General features: G+C 44.0%; 1 protein-coding gene and 1 long non-coding RNA gene across 10 annotated transcripts in view; one reads left to right on the top strand and one right to left on the bottom strand.

The window, feature by feature from the left end:
• LOC137542039 (uncharacterized) overlaps positions 1-19,033 on the bottom strand; it is a 713,380-nt gene that overhangs the window by 464,423 nt on the left and 229,924 nt on the right. The window lies entirely within an intron of this gene.
• Positions 1-19,033, top strand: part of LOC137542033 (arf-GAP with SH3 domain, ANK repeat and PH domain-containing protein 1-like) — a 307,340-nt gene that overhangs the window by 214,628 nt on the left and 73,679 nt on the right. For both annotated transcript variants that reach the window (XM_068263631.1, XM_068263630.1), the window contains exons 9-10: positions 2,888-2,974; positions 8,635-8,735. In XM_068263631.1, coding sequence (XP_068119732.1) covers positions 2,888-2,974; positions 8,635-8,735 — 188 coding nt within the window. The remainder of the gene's footprint in view (positions 1-2,887; positions 2,975-8,634; positions 8,736-19,033) is intronic.

The following is a 19,033-nucleotide window of genomic DNA, read 5'->3' as shown; positions in this document are numbered from 1 at the left end:
GCTTGTTTACACTACGAGCGGTTTCACTTTTTCTTCAAGCGCTGGCGATTTTTTTTTTAAATCGCTTTAAAAGCACTTCTGCAATGTTGCTCTATGTGAGTGTTCTTACATGACTGATGAGCTTTCTTTCCGATCAAAAACGCAGCTCCTGCACCATTTCCTGATCGATTGCGCTTCAATACAAAGGATTGGCAAATCGCAAAGAAAAAGCGCTTTGAAAAGTGATTTGCCCAGCGCTTTCAAGAATACATTGTATTTATTCATTTCCCTGTCAAAGATTTCACTTCCTCAGTGTCGCCAGAACGAAAAAAATGAATTTGCCGGACAAAAGCGATTAGAAAAGCACGTATCAAAGTGTAAATCGCTCTAAAATCGAAGGAAAAATCGCTTACAAAAGCACTTGGCGCTTGTGATTGCGCTAGAAATGTATAATGCCTTACTGCTTATCAGTTCATGTGTCACTGTGGAATGTACACTGCTCTAGCTAAAAGTGACCATACATTTGTAGACTTGATGGCCGATTGACCATCAGATTTGATAATTATTGAATCTGATGAAAAGCTGTGCCACCAAGAGCATGTCCCATCGGCAATTTGACTAATTTCGGCCTGAAATTGGTCACATGTATTGATCGGACATGCTGGTAAATCTCAGGCCGACATGCTTAAGCAGGCACGTGTCGGTAACGGCGTGCAATAATTGCAAACGAAAAACACGATGGAAACCCTTGGTCACATCCCTCAATTGTCTAAGTTCCCCCCCCCCCCATCCCCTCCGGTGCTCGTGTATTAATACTTTCCTGGAGTCTGATGCTTTCTCTGCACTCATGTGGTTGCCAGTGTATTGCACATGGGGCACGTGTGTGACATGCGTATAAGACGACTGGGCCTATAAGACGACCTCCCAACTTTTCCAGTTAAAATATAGAGTTTGGGATATACTCGCCGTATAAGACTACCCCTCTTCCAACACACACCAAATTAAAATAAAAAAATCGTACTGGTGCTATGTATGAACAGATACTGGTGCTGTGCTGTATGTGTTACCCAGTATATAACAGTATATAGTCAATTGACTTGTTGCGTTGGTCAACTCTCCTTAAGTAGACTGGTCAGCTCTCCTTGTCTGCCTGTTTATCAGAGCGGTATGGAAGGATAGATTGCGCTCCCTCAGCAGTGAGATCTGAGAGGCGGTAACAGGATAGGGCGTATCGCCCGGCATCAATGACACCCGGCGTATAAGACGACCCCCAACTTTTCAGAACATTTTCAAGGGTTAAAAAGTAGTCTTATACTTGAATATACTGTATTTAAATTTCGGTAATATTAGTCAACAGTCAAAAAAGAAAAAATCTGTCTTTTTTTCTTTAACCCTTTGTCAGTAAATTTTTAATTTCTGAGGTTGGCAACTTTGGGGTTGATTCACTAATGGTAGCGCTGCATAACAGCGTGAGTTATCCGCTGTTACGAGCGCTTTAAAAGTAAGCGTGCCTTAATTACTGTCATTGCACGCTACGAGCCTTATGGGCATCATAGCGTGCGTAATGGGGGGCCGGGCAGTCAGCATACACTATGCAGCTGAATTGCAGCATCGCGAACGTTCCCAACATAACGCGGGTTTGATCCTCCCGGCATCATCACTAGCAGCGGGTCCCCGCACTCTGGCCCAATAGGCTGTCCGTCAAGTGACTTTGGGCCTGAGTGCGGGGATACAGGAGATTTTGGAATCGCACGGCAAAACATCTTATCAGGTGTGCACCCTACCTACTGGTACCCATTAAGGGTACAATATCTTCCTCCGATGCGATCATTGGATCATATTTTTACATTTGAATTGTACAGAAAATCGACAATAGGTGGAGAAAATTGACTAGATACGATTCAGTGGTTGATTTGAATACTGAATTTTGTCAATGGGAAAGGTTGGATCTTACGATCCTACCTGAAGAATGAAAGCACCCTAATCGACCAGTTTATGGGAACGAACAAGAATAACCTTCTGATTACTTCCCATCCTGCAAATCTGATTAAATGATTGCATCTGATGAAAATATTTTACCCTTCATGGGCACTTAAAGAGGAACTGTCGCCGAAATCTTAAAATGTAAAACACATACAAATAAGTACATATCTTCCAGAGTATAATGAGCCATATATTGCTTTTCTCCTATGTTGCTGTCACTTACAGTAGGTAGTAAAAATCTGACATTACCGACAGGTTTTGGGCTAGTCCATTTCTTCATGGGGGATTCTCAGCATGGCCTTTATTCTTTATAAAGACATTCCCTGAAAAGGATTTACTCAAAGATGCTGGCCAGCCTCCCTGCTCACTGTACACTTTTTTTTGGCAGTTGGACAGAGCAACTGCCATTCACTAAGTGCTTTTAAAAATGAAGACAACCCTGAGAACTCCACATGAGAAGATGGGCTAGTCCAAAATCTGTTGGTAATGTCAGATTTCTACTACTTATTGTAAGTGACAGCAACGTAGGAGAAAATAAATTTATGGCTCGTTTTACTCTGGAAGAAACGTACTTCTTATTTCTATATGTTGACATGTATTTTAAATTTTAATATTTTTCGCGACATAACTCCTTTTAAAGAGTAAAGACAAAAAACGTAGTCTGTCAATATTCTTTAGATCTGTGTTCATATTTATACTTGAGTTGTTGCTGAAAATGCTGTTGGTGGTAGAAGTGATGAGACTTGTAGGACGCCCCTGTCTGTGTGTGAAAGTCCTGATGACTTGGATGTTTCGGGATAGATGGCATGCTATAGAGCTGGGGGAGTGAAGTGCGCTGCAACCAGATAATTAAAAAGCAATAATGACCCCCCTCACACAGAGTACATATGCCTCTAACTTCATCTCCTGTGTGTGTAAATGTCAGATAAAGAGCAGACAAGAGGAGGAGAAGAAGCAGCTGGCCTCACTGCGGGACCTTCTCAAACCCACTCTGCAGATCGAGCCCAAAGAGGTAAAGACCTTCCATGTTTGTTGCTTGTCCTTCTGCTACACTGTCCTCACTTCCACTGTGTTTTCTGTGGTGTCTGACAAACCAGGGCCGGTATTGACTTTTTATTGACTATATCGTTGAGCCGATGCCAATTATCGTTTTTGTGGGAGGGTGTTTTGTTTTTTTTTGCGGCAGAGTTTGGGCGCCCAGCAGCACAGGACTCAACACCTGATAATTATCACCAGATAATTATGCGGTTTTAGGTGTCAGGAAGGGGGTTTGTGCAAGGGGGGTGGTTAGGGTTAGGTGTCAGTAAGGGTGTTTGTGTGGGGGAGGGGGAGTTAAATTCAGGTGTCAAGAAGAGGGGTTCTGCTGGGGGGTTGCGGTTAGGGTCAGGTGTCAGGAATGGTGTTGGGGGTGGGTTAGGCATCAGGAAGGGTGTTTGGGGGGCTAGGGGTAGGTGTCAGGAAAGGTGTTTGTGCAGGGGGGAGGAGGAATGGTGTTAGGTGTCAGGGTTGGGTTCTGTGTGAGTGTAAGTTTAGGTTTAGCTATAGCAAAATGTGAGAACATTTACCGGTATTTTACTATAGAAAATTAACACATTTAAATAGTTGACGATCGTTAAATGTACCAATGTTCTGCTATCTGCAGTTTTCCTGTGCTTGATTTTCCTTGGCGTCCATATTTCAAGTTTTGGGATAGTGTTTTTTTATGGTATTTCAGTTTGTTACCACTTCTGCTGCAAGGTTCATGTTTCGTTTCTTTACAACCATGGCAATGGTCTGTTATACACTTTGTTCCCTTCTGTCTGCAGCCGTGTGTGTGTCTTTGCACACCCAAGGCTTTTTTGGGGTGTGCAAAAGAATTTCCTACACTGATAAACTTTTTGCAACCTTGGCAACGGTATCCCGCATACTCTGTTTGGAGTGCTGTTGCCTTAAAGAGGAGCTAACGTGGAAATAACAATGAATAAAATTACTTCTCTCTTAATGATACTGTATTCATTGTATAAATTATTTAGTCAATGTTTGCCCATTGTAAAATCTTTCATCACCCTGATTCGCATTCTGAAGTGTATCCCAGGTGGCGAGATCAGTTGATTTCTGCACAGTGTTTGGTTACTGAGCGTTCTGAAGTCAGTACAACATATACCAATCTCCTCAAAAACTCTTGGGGGAATTCCACATAGTTTAGCAGCCTAGTTTAACCATCACTGGGCTACATACCCATATCCAGCAATTTAAAAATCTAGGAAGTGTATGAATAATTCTACTGCATTATACTATATGCCACTACAGGGCCTCTTTAAGGCTGTCCAGAAATGCTGATCTGTAAAAGGACTTTCTCTATGTTGCTCTTTCTGCCTCCAAAAATAGGCAGGGGATTGTAATTGATTATCGAGAAATGTTTGCCTTGTATAAATAAATTTCTCACAACTGGAAAACAGGGTTTGTAAAATGTGCTACCTACTACCAGAACCAATCACGTGAGCAGAGTAATGAGAATGTGGGATTATGTTTCCCAAATTGTGGACTGTTACCATGGTTGCAGGTAGCATCATTTGAATCTTTTACCACGACTAGAAATGTTTACAGTAGACTGACAGGAAAAAGTACGACAATTGTGTAAATGTTACATTCCAGAATGATTTATATGTTAATGTTCCATCAATATTCGTTGTGCTTTTTGCATAACTGATCCACACAGGCCTTCATGGCGCCCACGGATTTTGGATGCTGCATTATGTTGGAATTGTTGATATTATGTGATTTTCTTCTCTAATATTCCTCTGTCTGTCCTTTCTCCCCCCTCCATGCTTTCCAAAGTTCAGAAGAGTAAGTTTAATCAATTTATTTTTCCATTTTTCCACCTCCATAATGCTTCTTTTGTAAATATCACGCATTGACATTTACCGAGCACTCCAGGTATTTATTGAAAGGGGGGAAAAAAACAGTCAATAGTCTCCTCGTAAGATGCAGAAATAAGTCGGATTACCATGTTTTTCTCCTGGCTTTTGTCCAGTGTGGCTATTTTGTTCTGTTTCTGCGTGTGTGTGAGCGGATGTGAACATCATCATTTTTTATTTTGATGAGACATACTGACTTGGGAAGTATGAGAGTTGTCAGAGTTTTTAGAATGACTATGGATATGGATTTTAGGATTAATCATGATTTTATGGCAAAATGCTGCAAACCCTTCTCTGTTGCAGCCAGATTTCCACTTTCACCAGAATAGTAGGGGTGGTTGCAATAGCCACCTCACCCTTTCCAAATAGCTGGAACAGGAATTGGGTAAGTGATGTGTGCACCCTGCCCCCTCCCACATGGCAAGCTGGGCTACTGCTAGGACATGGTTACCCTCTGCCAGAAGACTTCAAATGCCCAATCATATGCTCTGGTACATTTTTTTTAAACTAGTAAAAGTACATTGTGCTGCTGTATTCTGAGGTCACAGGAGGATGGAGGCAGTGGCATAAAAATAGGGGATGCAGAGGTTGCGACCGCACCCATCCTTCATTCATCTTATTAGCTTTCTATTGGTGTTACGCTGATAATGAACACCTTTATATATGTATTGAATAGTGGTAATCCTTAGCAAGTTATTTTCTTACTCTGATTACACCTCTCTGACACTGAAGCTGTCCTTGGTATGTTACATAGTTCGGTTGAAAAAAAACATATGTCCATCGAGTTTTGGGGCTCCAGATCAAGAGTGTGCTTGGGGCCCCATATAAAACTTGTACTAGAGCCCCAAGCATCTTAGTTGCGCCAATGGACAATGGTGAGAAAGTGCAGGGACAGAGGGGGGACAGTGAAGGCACTGGGGAACAGAGATGACACTAGAGGCATAGAGGAGGTACAGGGGACAAGAGATGGCGCTGTGTTTCGGCTTATGGACAGATTGAGGTTAAGAATGAACAGTCCTATCTTGTTTGTTAACCGGGTACTATCAGTATTATTATGAATATGCAGTTAACAAATTATCTCGCTAATGAGTTTGGTACATAGAAAGGGCCTCTCTACATGCGAGTGCTGAGAGTTGGGGGTGATAGATTAATTATCATGTACTTGGTAGTCTGATGATGATGATGATGGTTTGTCATCAATCAAAGTCACATTGTAGAGGGTGGCTTGTGATTGTAGTTAGGTGTTAGATACAGCAGATGTCTGCAAATTGATTTCATGCTGTTTTATGTCTTCTTTATACTTCTGGGTCTTGTTTGTTGCTAAATTCAGCCACACAGTCTAATTATGCAGGTGTGTATGTGGCGTAGCTCTGGCCCAGACGCTAATTAACATCCTGGTGGTTCTGCAGTGAGTCATTGCCTCGTAATGGCAATACTCTAGTGAGCCTCACAATGTGTACGTCTATGGCAAAGTCTGCGATGCCACAGATACCTGCTAGACCCTGATTCAGTAAAATTTTCTCTTGCATTTCTTCTAATAAAATAAAAAAAAAGAGGAAATCCATCGGATTTTTAGTCGAATGGGAAAAAAAAGCTTTTCGATTTTTTTTTTTTTCGGGAGATCCGATTGTTTTTATCGAATTGCCATAAAATCAGATCATTTTATTGTATCGTGTGGCCACCTTTAGAAATAGAACATAAGTAGCAAAGAAAGGAGTCTCCTATTGTTTTCCAGTACAGGGAGAGTGAAAAAACTTCCATTGTTATTTATGCAAAGGAGCTTCTCTGAACTATTTGATCCAACTTGGGTCGAAGACAGTCCTGTTTTCTGAAGCACTTAAATAGTCAAACAGTGAGAGACAATGTGGGATGAGAATTTACTGCAGAAAATGTGTGGCCACCGTTAGATGTTAAAAAGGTTAGTGTTAAGATCGAATATCCATTATATATAGACCTTGCTTATAAAGGAACTTTGGCAATAGCCAGCTCCAAAAACAACCTGACAGTAAGGAATGTACACATTTTATCTATAAGGTGCAGAAATACATCCTGTGAAAAACTCTTGAGAAAAGTTTAATGAATCCGTGCTCATGGGAAAGTTGACAGGTCTTGGACCAGAGATGGTAACCTCAGTTGGCATTCTGGGACTTTGTCCCCCTCTGCTGCCTTGGCTGCCACTGAGATCTCGGCCTTTAATCACAACCGTTTTCTGCAGGGGTTACAGTCAGCACTGTTCCCTGAGAAAGATTGATAGGGGTCATTACTAGAATTACCCTTCCCAGCCATCGCTAACTATAGGCCTCCTCTCCCAGGCATTATAACACATATGTCATACAACTGTGGTGTTGCATGCAAAGGAAGCTGGGTACGGCTCGACTGTGATGTACATGCAAAGGATGCTGGGTACTAGAAGTCTTCCGTCAGTGTTGGCTGTGGATGAAGGAGTATGCATACCTGACAAATTTTGCACTGAAGTACCCTTCCTAGCCAGTTTTAGCAGGTTAGTGACAGGTTTGGTACTGCACACTGAAAATAAAGTAATAAGTGGCATTGCAAGGCTGGGGACACCCTATTAAAGGCATTGGAAAGTTTGATGGATGCTACAAAATGGCACGAACCCCAATGGGATTAACTGGAAAGCTGGGGGAGTTTACAGGAATAAGGGGGGAAAAAAAGGATGTTCCTCTGAAGATGGAATATACTATTAGGGACAGCTTGCTTATGGATTTCCTCCCATCATTCCTAACTGATTGTAGTGGAATTGGATTTGTGCTCCTTTATGTAGTATTCCACCAATGTAGTGCAGTCTTGTTAATCCACCTTATCGAACTTTATGGAAGTTCATAATCAGAAAGAGATTATTCACCAAGCAGAACTGGGTCGTGTCTGTCATTGGGCTTGGCACTTACATGGCTCAGAGTAGAAGCAGGAAAGTAAAATAATACAATATACAGCAAAGCAAACAGTGTTTGACTAGACAGTGCATCGGTCCAGCTGCCTCAACCTTATGGGTGGGAAGAAAGTGAGGTGGGGAGAAGCTGCAGAAGGGAGGGCATGGCGAGAGTTTTTTTAAGAGGTTTAAGGGTAAAAAGGAGTTCCTATGCCTTGAAGTTCTGGTGGAGAACCTGAAACCTGCGGCCTGATGCTAGCTGAGTGAAAAAGCAGTGGCCAGGGTGTGAGGCAATCCTTAAAGCTCTGGAGCACAATCTGTAATTGTGGAGAAGTTTCAATGAGGGGAGGGGTCTCCTGATGATCTTGTAGTATGTAGCTGTCCCTGGTGGTTAAGCCCGTGTACCAGACCAGCATGGAGGAACAGAGGAATGGTAGCAGTATAAAAGCTCACCAGCAGCTCCTGCGCCATTCCAAACTTTTCAGTTGGTGGAGGAAGTATAGTCTCTGTCGGGCTTTTCTCTGGGTGGAGGCGATGTTTGTCTTCCAGCTCAGGTCATTAGAGATGGTCGTACCCAGAAGGCCGCACGTGGCTACTCCATTGGAGGAGGTGTGGGGGCATGTGGTCTTGGCTGTGTTGAGGACCAGCCTATTCTACCCACACCACAGACATACTATGTCAAACCTGTATGTTTGCACACGTTTCTGCTGAGTGTTGATCTTTGCACAACTCGAAAATATACCTGTGGGACAACCAGTGAGTGGACTGACCATGCTTGATTATGCAGTGGCCTTCACACATCTGTCTGTCAAACACTAAATTCAGAATAGTATGTTATCACTATGCATATGCAGACTATGACATAAACCATTTTTCTGTTTTCAGGATTCCATCAGTAAGCAGCTGGTCTATAGCATGCACCAGTTACAAGGAAACATGCAGTATGGCACAGAAAAACATGGCTACCTATTCAAAAAGAGCGATGGGTATGTACAGCTAAATATTTCCCAAGTTGTCAAAAATTGTCTCTTATGCCTAGTACACACCATACATACATATAATTTTCTATAACATTTTTCGGTTATATTTTCTGTAATTAGATTTTTTTCTGTAAAGTACTGGTAGAGACTGGTGCATTGTCTTCTGGTTATCTCCTGCTGAGTAGAACAATACTTAATTGCTAGGCAAGTGGAAATTAGCGTTCAGAAACAGCCTTATCAGTCCGCCGACAGAGCGTACACACGTGCATACTGTCGGCTAAAGACCGCCCAGCGGGAGGGTCCGGCGGACCCGTCCTTTCCTTTTGTAGTGCGTGTGTACGCAACTTCACAGAAAATTGTATGGTGTGTACTAGGCATTAGTCTAGCTTGCCTAACACGGCCGATAGTGGCCTGATGCGGTAAGCGATCGATCTCTGAAAATTGATCATGTTGTAATGATTGATCTACTGACTTTCTCCACTTGAGCTCAATCAGATTTCAGCACAAATCTGACCAGGAATCAATTGAACTTATGTGACTGCTAAAGTTGTATTCCCGATGCAGTACAAAGCTATGCAGTCGTCGATCATTTTTTAAACGTCATCCAGTTCACTTGCACCAGACAATCACTTCGTCTGTGTGTTATTCATGTGAATAGGATCTTGGCATGCCAAATGATCAAATCATAGACCATTAAGTGTGTTAGTTAATATTATACATTTATATAGATATAGTGTACAAGAAGTCTTGCTTTCAGGGACAAAAATGCATCCATGCTTAACCTCCTTGCCGGTTCAATTCCTCCGGCAAGGAGGCAGCGCAGGAGTTTTTTATTTTTTTTAAATCATGTAGCGAGCCTAGGGCTCGCTACATGATAGCCGCTGAGCGGCGGCATCCCCCCACCCACTCCGATCGCCTTCGGCGATCAGAGTAAGCAGGAAATCCCATTCAGAACAGGATTTCCTGCAGGGCTTCCCCGGTCGCCATGGCGACGGGGCGGGATGATGTCACCGACGTCATGGACGTCGGGAAGCCATAGGGAATCCCGATCCGCCCCTCAACGCTGCCTGGCATCGATTGGCCAGGCAGCGCAGGGGTCTGGGGCGGGGGGAGCGACTTGGCGCGGCGGATTGCGGCGGATCGGCGGCGAGCGGCGGCGATCGGAAGTTACAAGCAGCTAGCAAAGTGCTAGCTGCTTGTAACAAAAAAAAAAAAAAAAAGCAAATCGGCCCAGCGGGGCCTGAGAAATCCTCCTGCGCAGGTTACCCCGAACTGAGTTCGGGATAACCGGCAAGGAGGTTAATAAAATTGACATTTTTATTAGGGTTCCTTCTACAGGTCCAGGAGTGCTGGTGCTGCAGAGCTGGCAGTCGTGAATCGCTGCACTAGCCTCCTGGCCCCACCCCCTCCCTCTGTGTGCCCACAATTTTGGCCCATACCCTCACCTGAAGCATGCACTCCTGCTGTATATTGTATGTTTTAATTTAAGTAGGCCTCAGTTACTTGGCCTGAGTTTTATGTAAAAGGCTTGTCCGCAGTGTATGCCTTTAAAATAAATAGAGGTTTTGTGATGCAGGCAGAGGCATCTCAGGGTCTGCGTGTAGCAGAGGATACACGCAGATACTGAGAACATGTTCCCAAAAGAAGGCCATCGGCCTATTCTGACCTCAACACTACAACACAGGAACAGAAAACATCAGCCATATTTACTAAACATCCACAGTCCTGCATATAGGTCAAATGCCTCATTGATTATTAATCAAGTAGGTGTGTATGATGACACCACGAGTGGGTCCACCAATAATCTGATCTAGGGGGTGGCGAAGATGATGTCATATTTAACTCTTTCCTAGTCGGTATTAAACCCGGAGTGAGCGATGGAGAGGGCATTCTGCTTCTTCCTTCCGCACTAGCTCGCAAGGCTGACTGGGACCTCTAAGTATGCTCTTCCTTTCTGTAATCTGATATGTCTGCTGTACATAGGTAGTCTAGATGTAACATAGAGTAGATACAAGAAGACCTGGGTATCTTCAGTAGGAAGATACTCACGCCGCTGTAACGCAACATGGAAGTCTGCTTTGCCAGGAGATGATAAACTGTATCTATCTGTATTTCTGTTACTTGAATAAATAACGTAAACCTTGAAGAAGCCTGAGGAAGTCTATCTCCTGCTTGCTGTGTGGAGAGTCAAGTGATCTCAATAGTCTGTGAGACGTAACTGTAAGAAGTTACTGGTGTCGAAGCAAGGTGATAAGAACAGTTTATAACATATTTTAATAAAATCGACATTTTTATTAGGGTTCCTTCTACAGGTCCAGGAGTGCTGGTGCTGCAGAGCTGGCAGTCGTGAATCGCTGCACTAGCCTCCTGGCCCCACCCCCTCCCTCTGTGTGCCCACAATTTTGGCCCATACCCTCACCTGAAGCATGCACTCCTGCTGTATATTGTACGCCCACCCAGAGGGTATGTACTAGCAGCATGTCAGTCATACTACATGAGATAACAGCATCACGTAGGGCCATGAGAGCCCAGGACAGGCCCTTGGTGGAACAAAGCGGTATCGCCATATCTCTCCCCCTCCATAAGAATTGTCATATCTCCCCTACCCCCCCCCCCCATAAGAATTGTCATATCTCTTCCCCTCCCCCCCCCCCCCCCCCCATAAGAATTGTCATAATTTCCCCCAACAAGAAGTATTGACATGTTTTCCCACAACAAAAAATGATTGCCATGTTTACCCTCAACAAGAAGTATCGCCATGTTTACCACCCCCAACATGAAGTATCGCCATATTTGCCCCCCTCAACGAGAAGTATTGCCATGTTTACCCCTCAAAGATGTGGAATTGCCATGCCTCCCTTCCCAAACAATCATAGCCACATCCTCCACAAATCCATATAGCGGTGTTACCCACAAATACTGCCCCAGCCCTGCCATCTTCCCTCCCCACACAGACCGGCTTTGGGAAGCATACTTGGACAACTATATTTCCTGTCATATTATGGTCAGCAGTCACTCCACCTGTCTGTCCTGCTCTCCCGTGAGCTTCCTCGTGTAGCATCATACATGCCTCTGGCGGATGAAAATATAGAATGTTCACGATATGAGTGGTGCCTCCCCTCAAGTAAATGGCACTACACTCTTTTAAATGCTATTAATGGATTAGATTACTAAACTGTAGATGCAATTAAAACATAGAATGCAGAGAAAAGCTATTAAAGCTTGGGCACAAATCTAGAACACGGAATATTACCGTACTACGATTGTAATTTCAACCGTGTATTGATTGGGAAATGCCACTGTGGGGGGAGTGGGCGGATGCAGTGTTTGAACAAGCTTAGTGTAGGTTTGTACGACCTCAAGCATAACAGAGCTAGCAACTCAGCTAGCTAACAGCGCAGGCGTAGTTTTATTGTGCGCCGGATAAAGATAGAGAGCGCACTGCGCTTGCGTCAGACTGGTCACTACTGCCGAAATTACGGGACCCGGTACCAGAGCTGGAGAGGGCTAAGGATGGCGGAGTGGAAACGATCCGTGCGGATGGGGCTGGAGGAAGCTACAGGTATGTATAAATCTTTTACAGGAGTTCGTCTTTGGTTTCCTTTAAGTCACACGAGCCACTTTTTCTGCCTGGCGCAGAATTAATCATCGTTAATTATAGTGTTAATCATGCATAATTAGCATTAGTGTACCCGTGAAAGTGAGATGCTAAATACCATGGCCATGCTTACGTTAATCAAGTGTAAAACGTGCCCATCTGTATGTAAATTTATCATCTGCTACCCTGGGAGAGGAAGGTTTGGAGCAGAGCATGCTGGGATAAGTAGCTGGTCATTTCCCAGTTCCGCTTCAGCTGTCATTGTAAAACATAGGAGGGACAGTTCTGATGAGCTCGCCTTGACGTCTGGACAGCCTACGAAGCATAAATGCTGATTAATAGAAAAGTGGTTTTAATGAAATTAATATATAAATATTTCCAGGCCTTAATAGCTTATCTGAACTGAATACATTAAAAATTAAAGTAATCTTGTGAAGAAAATAAGGAATTAAAGGGCAACTGAAGTGAGAGGTATATGGAGGCTGCCATATTTATTTCCTTTAAAGAGTAACTGTCGGCCCAAAAAAATCAAATTTAAATCTCTATTGCAATGTGTTAAATAGTTTGTAAGGGAGCCAAAAAGGCAATGCTGAAGTTAAAAAGCAATCTAATTTTTTTACTGTGTGGCTATCATTCAGCCTTTTCTCCAAGCTCCTAAGGAGGACGCAAAGCCACATAACAGATACTGCAGAGCATGCCCATGTCTGCCCGACCCCCCTCTCCCCCCCCCCAGGACCAGGTGCCGATGTCTGCCCGACCCCCTCTCCCCCAGGACCAGGTGCCGATGTCTGTCCGCTCCCCCCCCCCCAACCCCCCCCCCCCCCAAGAGCCGATGTCTGTCCGACCCCCCAGGACCAGGTGCCGAAATCTTCTCACCCCAAACAGCTGACACGGAGAGAGAGCGGGAGCGGAGTACATCTACACACTTCCAGCGCCGCCACCGCAGAGCAGCCGCCGCCGTGCATCTCTCTCCTGCTCGTGATTCTCTCACATGTGACTCGGCGGCGGCTGCTCTGCGGTGGCGGTGCTGGAAGTGTGTAGATGTACTCTGCTCCCGCTCTCTCTCCGTGTCAGCTGTTTGGGGTGAGAAGATATCGGCACCTGGTCCTGGGGGTTCGGACAGACACCGGCTCTTGAGGGGGGGTGGGGGGGGGGGGGTTTGAGCGGACAGACATCGGCACCTGGTCCTGGGGGGGGAGAGGGGGTCGGGCAGACATCGGCACCTGGTCCTGGGGGGGGGAGAGGGGGGTCGGGCAGACATGGGCATGCTCTGCATTATCTGTTATGCGGCTTTGCGTCCTCCTTAGGAGCTTGGAGAAAAGGCTGAATGATAGCCACACAGTAAAAAAATTAGATTGCTTTTTAACTTCAGCATTGCCTTTTTGGCTCCCTTACAAACTATTTAACACATTGCAATAGAGATTTAAATTTGATTTTTTTGGGCTAACAGTTACTCTTTAAAGCAATACCAGTGGCCTGGCTGTCCTGCTGAACCTCAGTCTCTAACACCCTTATGCTAGGTACACATGATACAATTTCCTGACAGATTTAGCCCCGGTTCACATTAGCATTTTTTGTGGACCTGAAGCAGAACGTATACTGTACAAATGGAACGGATGCAAAAGGATCCAATGTTAACCTATTGGACCGCTCACATGCGTCCGTTGGTACGGATCCGTTGTGTACGTTCCGCTCCACGGACCAAAAAAAAATGCTGCAGGCCCTAATTTTGCGTCCCGTTCTGCCCAGCGGAACGGAACAAAAAAAATGCTGTGCATTGGGGGTAATGGGGAACGGAACGTTTCTTCACACTAGTGAAGACACGGACCGTTCAAAGGGTATCCACGGGGGGTGGGGGGGCTGCGGGGATGGAACCTGAGCGGCTGGAGGGTGAGGGAGGGTGCAGCAGCCGGGCCGGTGGGTAATGAAGGGTGAACCGGGCCTAAATACGTACCTAAGATCTGTCGAAAAGTCAGCGGTAGAAGTTCCTCCTCGTCACATGACGCACTGTGTAGTCACAGCGGAAGAAGAGGAAGCCTCTACCGCTGACTTCAATAGACCTTTAGGTATGTATTTAAAGGCAAACGGAGTGAAATTTGATTGACCGGTGATCAGATCCGTTTTCACAATCCATTTGCCAGTGTGCACAGAGTTTTCTGGATCCGGTGAAGTGGAGACCGGATCCGTTTGACTCATTTTTGTAATGTAAACTGGGCCTTACTGCCAGATCGATTATTTCCAACAGGTCCGATCTGATTTCTGATCGATTTTCTGATCAATTTTCCATTCACTTTTATGGAAAATCAATCAGAAAATCGATCGGAAATCAGATCTGACCTGTTGGAAATAACTTATCTGACCGTAAATCCGTCAGGAAATTGTATGGTGTGTACCTAGCATAAGCCATAGACCATGAACAAGCATGCAGCAGATCAGGTGTTTTTGACATTATTAAAGATCTGCCAAGATTAGCTGCATGCTTGTTTCTGGTGTGATTCAGACCCTACTGCAGCCAAATTGATTAGCAGGGCTGCCAGGCAACTGGTATTGTTTGAGAGGAAATAAATAAAGCAGCTTACATATTCTTCTCTCCTCAGTCGTCCTTTAACCACTTAACGACCTCTGCCACGCTTATCTACGCCCCTTTAAAATTCACCTGAGTCACAGGGGCGTAGATAGGCAACTCCTGTTTATTTTCCTGCTGTGCGCGATCGCGTTCGCGTGCGCGATCGCGTCCGCGTGCACGCGGACGTGCATACGCATCGGGCACCCGCTGGTCTGTGATTGGCTGATGTGAACGTGTGTTCACAAAGCCAATGACAGTGCTTATTCATGCAGAATGTGTGTAAACATTGTATCAGTCACTATGCTGTTACAGTTACTGAGATCACTCGTGAAAGGATCTCAGATAACTAACACAGCATTAGTGATTGATCAGCATCAGGGAGGTTTTTTTTAAATAAATTATACCCCCATTAAGCCCATTAACCCTTGCCTCCTTTAAATGTGAAAATTGCTGTGGTTTTTAGGTGAAAAACCCCTTGGTAGAGAAGTGGTTAAAGTCCTCTCTCAAAGAATGATTTTATCAAATGCATAAGTAACTTCTTGTTCAGATAGTTGTTGAAGAAGATATTCTAGACCAGCTACAGGTGCAGTTTATAACAGCAGATATTCTTGTGGCTGAGATAGCCAAGTGTTGCAGATCAGATATTATTATTATTTAGTATTTATACAGCGCCGATATCTTCCACAACTCTGCAATACAATATAGAGTATGTCGTCTTGTCACTTAACTGTCCCTTTAAAAACACTAAAAAGGACAGACTAATCCAGGGGTCCCCAAACGGTTTGGGTCGAGGGCCGGGTCAACATACTTCAGACTTCTGGGGGGCCGGAGTATACATAAAATGATGTAGAAGTCTTTGCGGGCCAGACAGTGATGCATACCCAGGTGACAACCTGCAGTCCAATTGGACAGCAGTGTCACCTGATGTGGAATTTGATTGGAAACCAGCGAAATACTGTTTTCTGGCTTCCAAGTGGATGGCTGGTGCCAGCACTGCTATTCTATATGGGGGCCACCAATATTTAAAGATGTAGCTGACCGCATCTATAAGTACTGTAATACATTTCTTTTACAATGGCAATTTAATTTTTCCACAAACTTAGTGCATACTGCAAAGAGATACAAAAAGAGGACACAGAAAGCCCAATATGGTGTAGTATGTACTGGTATCGAGTGAATTGAGGAAAGAGCAATTACAATTATATTCACAAGGCAGGGTCACCTCATAGGCAACCAATATAAAGGCAGGTGGGGAGATTAGACCTAACCCCACTCAGGATTAAGAAATCGCTCTCCTGAGACGAGAAGGAAGGGGGATAACACCCCTCCACCAGGTGTGGACTTGTACAGTGTAACGGATAAACAGAGGCGCTAAAAGTATAAAAATAGCTATAGAGTTTAATAGTAGTGGAGGCAGTGAACTCCTCTTGAGGAGGCAGTGAACTTACCTCCTCTAGGCAGACACAAGAAGATGCTCCAGGAATCAATGCATTGATCCCCAGAGTATGTAATAACATTTCTCTGTTGATTTAACATCAGCATTTTCTTGTGTCTGCTTGGAGGAGGTAACCCCGCCACTGCCTCCTCTACTTTTAAATTGTTTACTATTTTTATACTTTTGGCTCCTCTGTTTATTTGCTACATTGTACTAGTACGTACTGCAGTTTTCTGCATTTGCATAAAGCCAATGGGAATGCAGGAGAATTGTCAGAAAAACAAGGTGACATAATTTTCTTGTGATTTACTAGTTGTTTTTTTTTTGTTTTGTTTTTTTTTTATTTTTGCTAACAAGCCATTGGAAAAACAAAGTGGCATTTGCACCATGAAAACAAACGATCACACAAAAATAGTGCCAAAACATAAGGGAAACCGCTTGGTGTAAAATAGAAAAATCATAATTGCATTGCATTTGCAATTGTGATTTTCAGTGGAAAATGGCCCTTACTGTTGCCCAGAGCAGTATTTTACTGCTGGACTCACTGACAAGATGCCTGTCATGCCCTAGGGCAAAGAGAAGGTGATTGATGAGAGAGCCATGTGGGGGAATTACATCCGAAAACAGACAAAGATGTTCCAACTGAAAAAGGATGAGCCTACAATGGGGAACACCTGCACACAGTAGACTTAACTGGAAACCAGCTCCTTTATGAAATCCACTGTGTGAATATACAGTAGCTGTGTGCCTTACTATACAGTAGCTTTGTGCCTAACAAACGTAGAAAATAATCAGCGCCAACAGTTCAAGTAAATACACTGCGATTTCAGCTCAGCTCTAAATGAATGACCTCCTTGTAGGTAATAACCATGAAAGGTGGGAACTATGGTCTACACAGTAAGAATAAGCCCAAAGGCAATCTCGAGGAAAGAAACTATAAAACCAAGATGAAACTAAAGTTAAAACGGACACCCAGGTCCTATATTATTGGGTACCCCACAGTAGGAACGCACTCTATGTAAAATCCCAATTGGGAAAAGAGATTGGTGCCGCTTGACTACAACCCAGGGAGCAGAGCCACCAATCTCTCTTCCTGATTGGGACACCGGGTGTGAGTTGAAACTTTCGGTTTCTCTTGGTTTTATTTTTCTTTCTTTTAAATTGTCTACAGGCTAATTAAAAGGTCTAGGCTTAACTACTTTGTTTATTTTATGCACTAATCAACCTGTGGCTACTCCTATCTCGGAGTGAAAATAAAGAAGATACCTGGATTCTGCCATCGGTCATCCTGCTGCACGGACCAATTGTTTCAACCTTTGAGGAGGATCCTTCGGCTGAAATGGAAGTTACTTCCACAATTGATTTACAACATGCTCTTGTGATAGCCTTATATTGTGGGTTGTCCCGTGCCAGCAAGCTTCCCTTTTCTCTGAAATTGTATGCAGTATTTCATCTATTAAGTTGAAGTTATAACTTTGTGCCTGCCATAAATGGGGCCATAAAGGCCTGAAATAACACACAACCCATCAATCCTCAACTGCAAATCGATTGAATAATAGTTACAATTCTTCCAACTTAATGTTGATTCTTTCCAGGAGAAATTTTACGAAGGACCGAGCAAGTCACCAGCATAATGTTGTTCAATGCAGGTCCCCAAGCGGTTTTGGTCGAGGGCCGGGTCAACATACTTCAAACTGCTGGAGGGCCAGAGTATACATAAAATGATGTAGAAGTCTTTGTGGGCCAGACAGTGAAGCTTTCTGGCTTCAATATGGAAGGGTGGTGCCAGCACTGCTATTCTATATGCGGACCACCAATATTTAAAGATGAAGCTGACCTCCTCTATAAGTAATACATTTTGTGTGTGGGGGCCGGTAAAAAAGACTCGGGGCCACATTCGGCCCGCGGGCCTTAGTTTGAGGACCACTGGTATACAGAGTATATCCAATATACTCCCTCATCCTTGTAATAGATAAAGATAAGAGTAGACCCTCCTTGTAGCAGTAACCCCACTCCAAAATGTAAGTTTCAAAATGTAAGATTTTCCTACCACCCCTACCACATAAGTGACTGATCACGCCCATTAATAGCTTATGCTGGGAGAAGAACAAGAAGTGTGAAGATTCAGGTCGCATTCACAGTGGCACGTTGCGGAGCTGCGTTATAAAGTCTTATAACGCAGCTTACCGTGCTGTGATGATAATCCTATGAGACGTTCACAGTGTGATGTTAGTGTCGCACTGAAAAATGTTGCGTTATGGTATCTCGCTGCTTGCAGTGCGTTACCTCTAAACGCAAACTCTTTGCGGTTTAATGCAATGTTAAAGTCGCAAAGTCCCACTGTGAATGCAACCTCCGAGAGTTCCAAGGTACTTGTATTAAAGTGGGCAGGGTAAGTATCTGTCACAGACTATCATGATAATAATAATAATAATCATTCGAACATTTGTATACCACTTTTCTCCTGTTGGACTCAAAGTGCTCAAGAGCTGTAGCCACAAAAGCGTGTTCAAGAGGTTACCCTGCAGTGTTAGGGAGTTTGCCTTGAACTCCTTACTTACTCCGTCAAAGGCGGTGCCCTTAACCAGAACACTATCCAGCCACTACATTATGCTTTCTATGTACAGAGCTGGATGGGACCCCTTGCAGATTTCCATACATGTGTACTTATGTACCGTATTTTGTAGTGAGATTTTATGAACATT

The sequence above is a fragment of the Hyperolius riggenbachi genome, chromosome 12, assembly GCF_040937935.1.
Source record: "Hyperolius riggenbachi isolate aHypRig1 chromosome 12, aHypRig1.pri, whole genome shotgun sequence".
In the NCBI taxonomy this organism is placed as follows: Eukaryota; Metazoa; Chordata; class Amphibia; order Anura; family Hyperoliidae; genus Hyperolius; species Hyperolius riggenbachi.
This window is presented reverse-complemented; position numbering and strand designations above follow the sequence as displayed.